Here is a 12,268-nt window from a genome sequence, read left to right on the forward strand (position 1 = left end):
TTCATCACAATTAAGAATGGTGGTAGAGACATGAGTTATCCTATATGTAGCATACTGTTCCAAAACACAACTATTAAATATCACATTGCTGTCCATAATTACTCTATCAATGGTAAATTGTATCAAACTGATATATCTGACTGCATATATATTAACCAAAGTGCCAAACACTCCTCCTAGCATAGCCAAATCTACAAATTCTAAACTCTACACACTCCTCCCCTTTCCTGGCAACAGTTGCCATGTATAAAATGTTGTTCATTGTCTCACTGAAAGTCACTCTTAGGTATAAAACGGTATTCATTTTGCATGTTGCAGAAATAGAACCATAGTTTTCCATTTACAGTAAAATTAATTGTACATGCATATGTGGAATCACTGTAGATCTGTTTTTCCCTATATGACCCATAATACTAATTCAATTCCCATAGAAAACCAATGCGAACAGTATGATATTATACATTCCATAACGTATAATTTCTGAGTGCTCATGAGAGAACTTATATTTATCATTATATACACATCCTTTAAAAAGCTTAAATGTAGATAAATATGAGCCACTGCATGTTCTGGATGTACATGTGTTTGCAACATTTGCTTTTAAACTGCACAAAAGAGTCAGGTGCTGATTTCATTAACGAGACTTCTAAGATCAAGTCTGCAATGGTTCTGAAATTCTAACAGTGAATCAAGGTATCTCTTTTTTTTCCAGGTATAATTAGAATAAGACCTCAAAAGATTCTTTTCACCAAAATCTAATTTTCATTATCAACCAATCCTGGCCAGCCAAACTCATATATACTCTATTGTATCTTCACCCATTTGTAGATTGATTCTTCAATATCATTAGTACCCTGAGTCCATAAGGCTTGCTTTCTATATGGATCTAACTGTGGGAAAACTGGGAATGCGTATTATGATTGGGTACTATTATACCAGTAATAAGCATTAATGAAGAAACACATTTTTCTACAGAAAGTTGGTTTCTTCTTCAAATATATTACCCAATAGTAGTAACTTATGAGAATATGTAAGAAGTGGAGAGTTGTTACATCCCCGTCCACCAGGGAGGCCATTTCTAGTCTTTTAAGGTATGTGAGATGACTTTTAGATAACCTTACTAGAAAGCAGACTCCATATGTTGAAGAGTGACTTGAAATGGGGAAGTTTTCTCTCCTGCATGTCAATCAAAAGCAACATCCTTATGAAGCTGTTCAATGATCCAGGAATTTATCTGTTGCACCATAGATATAGGTCCCATCAGATTAGTTTCAGCCTTTGGAGATGAATGATCTCCAAGAAAGAGGTTGGAGAAATCGGATCTCCATCCCATGACACAGATATGTCAGTTTTGGAATAGTTTCAACGAAATGCAATGCTTGTGGTGAATGCCCTGACTTCAAGAGTCAATATGTGTAGCAAACTCTTTTGATTTGAGACTAGTTCCTGATATGCAGCAGGAAAAAACTTTTTATCCAGGATGAAAGTGTCCTGGCTGATATGCCATTTTCCCCCACTCTTTGGTGATTAAGAAGAGGCATGATCTCCCATGATGCATTGGCTTGGACCTTCCTAAATACCACTTCAGAGTTCGCATAAGGTCCTTAGACAGCCTCAAGATGAAATGTCCAGAGCAGACAGGGATTTTACTACATAAATCTTATTTCCTCCAAATGGGAGCCTGCTCATGGCAATGAAAGCAGGAACTACCATGAGCAATACTGACCCATCTTGTCGGAAGTATCGGTAGTTTGTGTTGACCAATAGTGCATGTATTCTGCTGATTATACCTACCATTGCTTATATGTGAGGTAAATCAATTTACAGTAGCTCAAATGGTATCTTGTTCAGACTGACTAGTACATCACTTTGAGCCAACATATTTGGATGTGCGTGTTGTCAAATTTAGAAGAGCAGACAGATTTATTTTTGTCCACTATCTTCTCTCGATCATGATGCATCATGTCAGAACACGCGGAATGGTAGCATTTGGTTATGACTGGTACTCATTATTTCTCCTCAAGGAGCCGTAGTAGGACATTAAAAGTGTTTGAGATATTGAAGCCTGCAGTGGTAAAGTGCCTTCTTTGGCACACACCAGTGTGAAGATTTTCCATTTGTCTTTGTATGCTTTTCAAGTGGAGGGCCATCGTGGTTCAGTGATTCTCTCCACCACTGGTTCTGAAAACTTTATGTGACTGGTGAAACAAAAGTTGGGGAGGTTTGCATTTTGAAAACCCTAGGGAAAATGAGAACATTATATTCTCTAATTAGCCTGGGATATGACAAACATGAACACCTATTTGTTACTCAAGTAACCACTTTAGAAAATCCCAATCAAGACCTAGTTCCACTGTGGCACTGTTGGACAGAATAAGAAGTCTCTTCCCATGTAGCTCCTCTTGCCACCAATGAAAGGTATTCAAAATGGCTTTCATCTCAAGAATGTATTGTAAATGACAATCATGAGAGGCCACAATCCACTGGATTATGTGCACACATCCATAAATGTGATTTCTTATGTTGTACTTGCAAGGGTAAACCCGGCATGAGCCAAGTGTGGTTGCCCGTGCACTTAAATGGAACTTTGTGTTTGTTCAGATTGTGAGACGTTGGTGCAAGGTGCAAAATCTCCGCTTCCACTGGGACAACACAATCATTTGTATTGGGTGCATAAACTGGCGATCTAGGACTATGAAATCTGCTGGCACATTCAGCAAACACAGCAGTTGAAGAAGTTTTTAGGCGGAGAGATTGTCCTATATAAGCAAGGAAACCACCATTATACTGAGTTTCAATATTCATTCCTGAGGGAATCACACTCTGCTTACCTGAGCGTTGAACCCCATTCCATAGATGATCTAAATGTTGAGATGGTATTAAGCCAGATTGCTGTATTCTGACAATAAAGCCAAGATTGAGAAAGAGAGCAACAAGTGATATCATGACTTGCTCCAGATCCAAGTCAATGTTTTTGTAGAATGTCTTTCAGGTACTCTGATGTTTCTACTTTTGAGGTGGGCCAGAAATTCACCTTTACCTGTTTCAATCATGTGAAAACCAAGGGAAATATGTCGAGTTCAAATAGGAGTGCCTTGAACTGGTGAACATCGTCTTCGTAGCCAACTCACAGAAATTTCCTGGAAGACATGTGAATCAGGATGCATCTTGTAATTCCACACTGATTGTGTATTCTCCCTCCTGGATGGAATTTAGAACCTGTTGTGGTGTTTTCATCCTAAACCATGGGGCACAAATAAATTGAGTTTGCTTAGGTCAATGACCGGGTGAAGAATGTAATTTGCCCATATAAACAGAAACAGATTGGTGCATTTAAATTATAGATGATTTGTCCTGCCATTTTCTGGAGAAGGTCATTGATATTTTGATGAAATGTGTTGGCTCTGAATCAGTGATTCGATTGGGACTTTGTATCTCAGGAAAAGCTAAACAAAGGAGGTGTGCTGATGTGACTGAATCCATTGAGGGTCAATAGGTCACTGTCACAAATCATGTCCCACTTGGCATTGGTATGGAAGAAAGGAAGTCTTCAGCATACCTGGATCTGTGATAAAGATGGTGAGAAGAAGATGTCTTTTTTTATATCAGACCATATCATGTAGAGAAATGCTGTCACAAACAATCACAAATTGTATGCCTCCTGTTCACTTTTGTTTGGAAGAACAGAAGTTTTCATCGGTTGTAGATTTAGTAGGATTACTTCCCTGTGGCATGTGTCTTGGAGAATCCTTGTGATCTTTTGTGAATTTCCCTGAAAATCCCTCCACTGTTGACTTTGTCGCTCTCCATCTCACTCCCCCACCAAGTGATATGGTGTCAAACCCAAGTGATAAACAACTTATTGGTACTGTCAATAAAGGTTTATTCAGCTTTGTAGGTGAAGGAGAGGCTGGATCTGTCTCTGAGCATGATGGCGCTTGACGCTTCATGGCTAATCAACTATGTGGTAAGTGTTATCCTTCTGAAAATCAATCCTGTACTGAAATCACATCTGCATGGGTATCATCATCCCTCAAGGTGCACTATAGTGCTTGTCAATTAGTGAAACATCATGTATACAATTATGAACTGGACACTATGATTAGCACAGAAAATCTATCTGTATGTATCCAGTGATAGTGAATATTATTCAGCAACAGTGAACGAGTTTATTTTATCACAGACCAGAGCTGGATAATTTAAGTACATCCAGTGCAATGTGAGGTGATGAACAAATGATCTGTTCAAGGATGCCAAAGTGTTTGAATAGGCAAAGCCATGATATTATAAAGACAGAACTTTCCCACTGAAGAAAGAAAGAAGATTTGGAAATTAAAGATGGAGTGTATTCCTTTCAAAGCAAAATCTCTTCCAACTGGATCTAAAGTCGCAAACATCCACTTTCATTATACTGGTATTGGAATGCGAGGCCTCTCCGTCTTAAGAGAGCGTGTGACTTGGCAAAAGCATAAGTAGTGACTGAAGCATCCACATCATTTGGCGCCATACCTGTAGCAAGAGGAGCTCATTCTAACCCGCACCCAGGTGAGCAGATAACTTCTAGACTTTTAGCTAAAATGTTTCAGCCTGGAAGAACTGTATTTGTGAGGCAATAGTAGTTCTTTTAAGATATTATGATCAGGTAACATGTTTGAAGAAAGAAATATTATGTGTGCCTGCTATTTAGCACATGATTTAGAAACAAAAAACTTGATTCAATCATATTGTTTATGGCATCGCAGGTAGTGGGTGCAGGGCCTGGTCAATATGTAATGAACATGTCTTTATGAAAGATCAGCAATACAATTTGTTGGCAATGAATGAAGCTAATTCTTATAAATACCCTTATCTTTTATATAATTTTCTTACTTTATATTGTTTAGACCATGTGATCAGCGACTGTATTCATCACTGCTACTGTTACGTCGAATCCAGTGTTTTACTTCATTTACGGTAGTGACCTCACTAAGATTCACTTTCAGTTCATCCCTATATTTGATTTCTGCTGCCAAGTGTCATATGTTTTGTAGAAGATTATGTTTTGTATATGTCATTACATGAAAGTGTGTTCTGTGTAAGATAATTATTATTTAATGAATAGTTGTTAAGTTTCTGTACAAATTTGGGTTTTCTTCATTGAATATTGTTAATTTCCCGAAATACTTCCATAGTGAGATTTTATACAGTGGTTCTCTGCAAAATTCTGTAGGAATTGCAAAATAAGACCATATGCTTTATGTGATTTCATAAGGAATTTAAACCAGAAGCTTGGCAAAATTGTCAAAGATGGTATTAAATGCGTCAGTATTTCAACTTGTAGTAAACAAGACTCATATAACTATAGTCTATTTCAAATATAGGAGGTAGAAGTTTTTGCATATAGTTGAATCTCATTAAAAAAACAACAACTGATGGCTATGTTATTTAATATGTAAAATCATTGCATATACATTATTTCCTTGCTATTATAAGCATGATGGTTCCAAGAGTTGTCATCGCCAGAGGCGGATATGGGTGATACGTACCCTCTTCCCTTGGAAATCTCCCAATGGGTTGCGTCTGATACAGCCTCTGACAACCAAATCCAGCTCCAGGCCTTCACGAGTGGCGGAACCTGTTTAAGCTGACTGGAGATGGGATGACAGGCGAGTTTCTGGCGCCTCAAAACCAGATGCTTCGGGCAGATGGGGCTCGTTAACTTTGGTTGGTCGCCCATCTAGGAGAAGGTAAACTCCGATTTCAAACCTTCGCTGCATTGCGACTATACCCTCTCATGGGAAAGGCTAAGGGAGTAAACCCCAACAGAAAATCCGGAGTCAGAGTCCCTAAGGCGACTTGGCATTGAATTCAGTGTCATCTTGGCAGCTCCTGCGACGCAGCTGGTGCCATAACATATCGGCTTGTCCTTTCCCTTGGATCCATCAGCTGCCTGGAGAGGGGGGATCAGCTGCATGCGCAACAGTTGATTCTCCATATCATCCTGCCCAGGCTTGCGCCCTGCAGAGGACACTCCAGCTTCGCTCCGCAGTGTCAGCACAACATGGGAAGCAGCAGTTTACCGGTTATAAGTCACCGCTCGATTGGTGTAGAGCCAGATTCCAGGGTTTGCTTCTGATGGTGGGAGAAACCAACAGGTTTCACTGGACAGCTACCGCCCGCCTCAGACTGGGCAGCCCCCAGCGAATAAGGTGCCGTCCCGGCACAGTTCGACTGCATTGCTGGGTGCGTAAGGCTTAAAGGGATGATAGAACCCTGCCAACAAGGAAATGGAAGACTGCTATCGCTCCGCCTCAACACCACAAACGGGCCTGTCAACCTGATCAGCGTTTACGCTCCCACACTAAGCGCCTCCACAGATACCAAAGATGTGTTTCAAGATGAGTTAAACTCGCTCATTGACAAAATTCCCAAGGAAGAGAACTTGATTTTGCTGGGCGACTTAAACGCTAGGGTGTATGCCAACCATGACTCTTGACCCTATTGTATGGCATGTTTTGCGTTGGGAAGATGAATGAGAATGGGAAGCGCCTTCTAGAGATGTGCTCGTACCATGACCTCAGCATCACCAATTCATTCTTTCAGACAATGCCACAACACAAAGTGTAATGGAGGCATCCCCGGTCTAAACACTGGCACCAGCATGACTTGATCATTACTGATCATTACAAGACGTTTAGCCACGAAGGGTGTGCTTTTTTACCCGTACCTTCCACTGTGCTGACTGCGACACCGACCACTCGCTGCTGTGCTGCAAAATGAAGCTCCAGCTGAAGAAGACCCACCACTCTAGGCAAGAGGGTAAACAACGCATTCATGTGAGGAAAACATCATATCCAGACAAGGTTGAGGAATTCGCCTATGCTCTTTCCAAGACGTTTGATTCAGAACCCCCAAACGGCAGTGCCAAAGAAAGATGGGATCACATCAGAGAGACTGTGTACAGCACAGCCAGACGAATCTCTGGTAAGAAGCAATCAAAAAACAATGACTTATTTCAGGCTAACTCTGCCACACTCATGCCAGCCTTAGAAGAGCGTCTTAGTTTTCACCTGCAATACAAGTGATCCCCTGCCAGAAGACACTACAGGCATACAGGTCTACCAGAAGCAAAGGGCAGACATTAGCAAGGCAGTGTGCCAATGAATACTGGCTACAACAGCAGATATCGTAAACATCAGAGGCATGTATGATGGCATAAAGAAAGCAATGGGTCCCACGAAGAAAGTGACAGCGCCACTAAAGTCTGTCACAGGAGATACCATCCACAACAAGGGCAAGCAGATGGAGCGTTGGGTAGAATACTACTCTGAACTGTACTTCAAAGAGAACCACATGACCAGTGATGCCCTCAACGCCATTGAAAACCTCACTCTCATGGACAAACTGGACGAGAAACCTTCTGTAGCCGAACTAAAGAAGGCCTTAGAGAAACTGTCCTTAGGTAAAGCCCCAGAGAAGGATGGCATCTCAGCAGAAGTCATGAAGTGCGGATGTAGCGTGCTGCTCACACACCTGCACGACCTCCTCTGCCAGTGCTGGGACGAGGGTGCAATGCCTCAGGACATGAGAGACGCAAACATCATAACCCTGTAGAAGAACAAGGGCGACGGAAGCGACTGCAACAACTACAAGGGCATATCACTTCTCAGCATCGTGGGTAAAGATTTCGCACGCTTCATCCTGAACGGACTGCAGACGCTTGCTGACAGAGTGTACGCAGAGTAGCAGTGAGGGTTCCGAGCAGAGAGGTCCACAATCGACATCATTTTCTCCGTCAGGCAACTGCAGGAAAAATGCAGAGAACAACACAGACCCCTCTTCCTGGCCTTTATGGACCTCACCAAGAAGGCATTCGATCGGGATAACAAAAGCCAACTGCTGACAAGCATAGTATTGTTCAGCTCAAGTCATTACGACATCTGGATGCCATAAAAATAAAATGGTACATTAACATTCTCACGTCTTTCCTTATTGATTATAAAATGTAATTGAAAGAGTACCAGACTGAATTGGGCTAATCAGCTATCTACCTTTGTAAACACTAATTCTTTTTGATGTACTAACAACAATTGCTAATGCAAGAATAAGATTCTACAGAAAGGTGCAATATTTCCGATATTCTCAGTTTAGAACGAAAAGTGAAAATAATTTAACTAACTAGAATTAGGGGAGTCCTTTGACCATTTTAAAAATTTCATTTCAGAAGGATTTAAATGAACTCTTCATTTATACATTCCAAATCGGGGGAAAATGGAATTAATGGACATTATTTTATTTACTAGTTGGTTCTGTACCAGGATTGATGATTATTGATAATAATTTGAAATGACATTACTATAAATTGTATCAAATTAATTACATATGTAACACCAGAAAAGAATAAAATAACCTCAGATTGGTCTATGTTTTACTTCTTATACATGGAAGCAAACCAAGGTTTGGATACACTAGAAATAGTCCTCAATGTAAAAATAGTCCTCAATGTGATTGTCCCCCACCCCACCCCATCATTTAAAAGGGATGTTAATTACACCCCTAAATGGAAACTACAAACATGTATCAAACGTGTGATTTTTATTTACAAATTGTTGTTGCTGCTGTTCTTGTTCTTTTGATTATTATTACCATTAATATTGGTTTAAAATTTGAAAATTTGCATGAATATATGTGAACTTGAAAATTCCTATGTTTCTTGTGTAATCCACCCATAAAGTTGACAGAAGCTGAGATTACACTGTTACCATGGTCTATCCTTAGGTAAGGCCATATACTCAAATTGACAGAGTACTAAATAACATACTTGTGTTAAGGTACCATAAAATAACAAACCCAACCAGACATTTCTGTTACATATGTGAATTCCTTAACACATTTTTTTCCAGTACAAGCTTTATTATTTTTCTTTTTCTCATTCCCTTGCAAACAGATACAAAAAACAATATTGCACTGAGAAAATGCAAACATGATACATTCCGTGTTGCTTGTATAATCTACCAATAGAATTTGACAAGAGCTGAGGTGGCACTCTTGATGAAATCAGTCAAGATCAGTTACCATGGTGTGGAAGCCCCAGATGGCTGAGTGGTCTAAAGAGCTCACCTGTACCAATTACTGTCCTCTTACCTCTGCCTGTGTGGATCTGAGTATGGCGCTTGGCCAATGTGGGTATGTGAGAAAGCTGCCAGTATCTTTCCATGAGTTGGTAGTTCTTCCCGGGGTTTTCCAAAGTTCTTCCTCCACCAGTTATTCTTTCTACCATATATAGCCGATCTTGCACTGAGAAATGGCATTAAACCCCACAACATCAACAACAATCATGGTGTATCCTGAGGCAAGGACATGTACTCCAATTGCCTCAACTCTAACTAACCTACTTGTGTTGATATCCTGCATAACAGGGAAAAAAATCCATGCCAGAAGGATATTTCACATTTCAAATTCTTGAGAGACATTTTCCCAGTAGAATTGTTCAACTTTCTCTTTCTGTCACACATACTACAGATAATGTCTTACTTTGAAAGGAAGTAGATTATATACATAATCAAGAAATCCTATTGTTACAAAAACAATACGCAATCATTAGTGTGAGCACAGTGGACATTAAAGTAATTCCCTAATTTCATTCAAACTTGTATTTCATTTTCTTTTATGCAGCCATTAAATTCATTCCATGACGGATGTTTTGAAGGGCAGGAACTGTTTTCTTATTTATTATGTGTGTATTTTAAATACAAAGGCAGTTGCCAGTCAGCAGTATTTTTTGTGTATCCTATCAGTTTACCCTACTGATACTGGAATAGTGTTACTAAAATGGCAGAGATTTGCTCTTCAATTTCAGCATTAGTACTGGTACAATTTTGTCTTGTACCAGCTTTTTCCATCCATGCCGGTACAAGGTACTGGTAGTAAAGAAAACACTAAATCATTTCTTGTAAAATTTCTAAGAGATGGACATTAAAAATTGCACTTCGTCGAATTGTATGGGTCCACGTGTTATGTCAGACCGAAATATTTGCCGGTATAATGGGGTTATCAACTTAACAGGAATCGAAATAAGCGGGGAACAAATAGCATAACAAAGGATTTTTTGGACAAGATTAAAATGCTCTAAGTACACGTTCAAGAGATTACCGAGGTCGAGATAAGTGGGTCTGATTGTACTAAACTTACAAAGATATTCTTTTCGATTTTCAGCTTTATATTCCAGCAACAAACTACATGTCATTAAATTACCAGCTAACAAATATCAAACTATGTTAGAAACCATTTGCTAAACGTAGCACAGGGAACAAAAGGCAAGACACAGCATTGAACATTGACAACGTTGTGATGTACTGATTAGTACTTACATATTGGCCAATGGGACCATCCCAAGGCTAATGCACAGAATATAGCTAATATACAAAAATTAAAGTAACCATTAACTTACTTGTTGAGCCTGCACATCATACTTGATGGGTTGTCTTGGACCAGGGTTGTTACCACCAGGAGAAACAATCCTGCGAATGTGACGTACAAAATTGCCAAAAATACTCGGCCATTTCTGAAAATAAAATTAGCTATTGATATGGTAAGCAACTGCTCATTTCAAATATACCCATCTCTCTAGCACCCCACCAAACATCCTAAAATGGAGATAAATACAAATAATGATAGTATACCTATCTTCAAAGCAATACATACAAAACAGTTGTAAGACAAGTTACACTTGCAAGATTATAACAACATCTGAGATGACATCGTGTCCAAGTTTCCTTGCAAACCTTTACATTTATGAGACATGTAGTGTTCAATATACTCCTTCATATATAGCATGATGAAAAGAACAGTCATACCAAAATATATGAGAAGCACATTCAAATAATGACCATAAAATATATTAAGTTTCACAGCACACCCTAATACATTGCGAAACAAAATATGTCAGGATGCTGTATACAACTGCAAAAGGAATCAAACATCAACTATAATAACAAGAGGCCCATGTGTGATATCTCTCACCTAGCAGATGACCATTTTATTAAGCAGGTTTATGTTGCATTGTAAGAACACAACCTGTAAAACAACTCACAAACTTTATGTCGTGCTGATTTCACCTATTTTACCATATCTTTGATAATTTGTATAATATGTAAAGATAAAACTAATAGTCATTCAATGTCATCCAATATCTCGGTGATATAACCAATTAGCAATCTGATTATAATCAGATCTCTGCTGTTGTACCTGAAGATCTGACCGCAAGACAGCATACAGTTCATATTCTGGTGCTTTTTAGAAACAGGCAATGAAATTGCATCTTTCAGAAATCTTAAGGTAAATAAAATAACTTGACACATTGATGCTTTTCAGCCATACTGCTCAGTCTTCTTAACATGAAGATATAAGACTTCGTCTGATTGGCTGATAAAATTAACAGTTATGGTAATAACATTGGTCATCAAAACATAACCAATGTGTGGTCACTGTCAGATGTTCGCGTAGGACTCTGGAGATCTGATTTAAATCAGGTTGAGCCAATTAGTTGATACAAATCTCATGTATGCTGTTGATTTATAAATTTTACAAATGGATATTTATTCCAGCAAACCAATAAAGTACCCACCTTTAATCTATACAATGTGGTAGTAATGATAATCTCATTATTGTTACACTTGTGTGCTCTTTGATGTTATGTTAGTTTGATAATTACTGGTTATTATTACAACTGATATTTATCAAGATGACAAAAGTCAACTGCTGACAAGCACTGTATGGTTCAGGTAAAGTTGGCATGATGTCAGGATGCCTTAAAATAAAATAGTATGTTAACTTTGCTACCTTATTTATCATTCATAGATTTGAAAATTTACTTGAAAGGGTACCAAATGGAAATCTGTCAATTACATGGTAAGCTAACTACCTTTGTAAACATTTCTGTATAGTAACTACAACTGCCTATGCAGGAATAAATTTCTGCAAAAAGGTGCAAAATGTCACATATTCTCGATTTAGAAGGAAAATTGAAAACAATTGTACTAAAATAGGCAAAGTCCTTTGATTGTTCTTGAGCAATTTGATGTCAGATTTAAATAAGCATCATCAATTATATATTCAAAAGCAGTGGGAATTTATGGACAATGACAGTTACATGTATACATGTTCCTACCCTGATTTTATATACAAGTTAGTTTAAAACAAGGATTCATAATAATTTGAAATGACATTAATATCAGTTTTATCACATTATTTCTATACCAAGAACAAATGAAGACAAATGAACTCATTT

The 12,268-nt window shown here is 38.6% G+C and overlaps 1 protein-coding gene across 1 annotated transcript in view; it reads right to left on the minus strand.

The window, feature by feature from the left end:
* LOC149784586 (uncharacterized) overlaps nt 1–12,268 on the minus strand; it is a 128,491-nt gene that overhangs the window by 42,518 nt on the left and 73,705 nt on the right. Inside the window, exon 8 of the mRNA XM_089932652.1 lies at nt 10,430–10,543. Coding sequence (XP_089788778.1) covers nt 10,430–10,543 — 114 coding nt within the window. The remainder of the gene's footprint in view (nt 1–10,429; nt 10,544–12,268) is intronic.

Source organism: Sinohyriopsis cumingii, chromosome 14 (genome assembly GCF_028554795.1).
Source record: "Sinohyriopsis cumingii isolate HCF-2022 chromosome 14, ASM2855479v2, whole genome shotgun sequence".
NCBI classification, from domain to species: Eukaryota; Metazoa; Mollusca; class Bivalvia; order Unionida; family Unionidae; genus Sinohyriopsis; species Sinohyriopsis cumingii.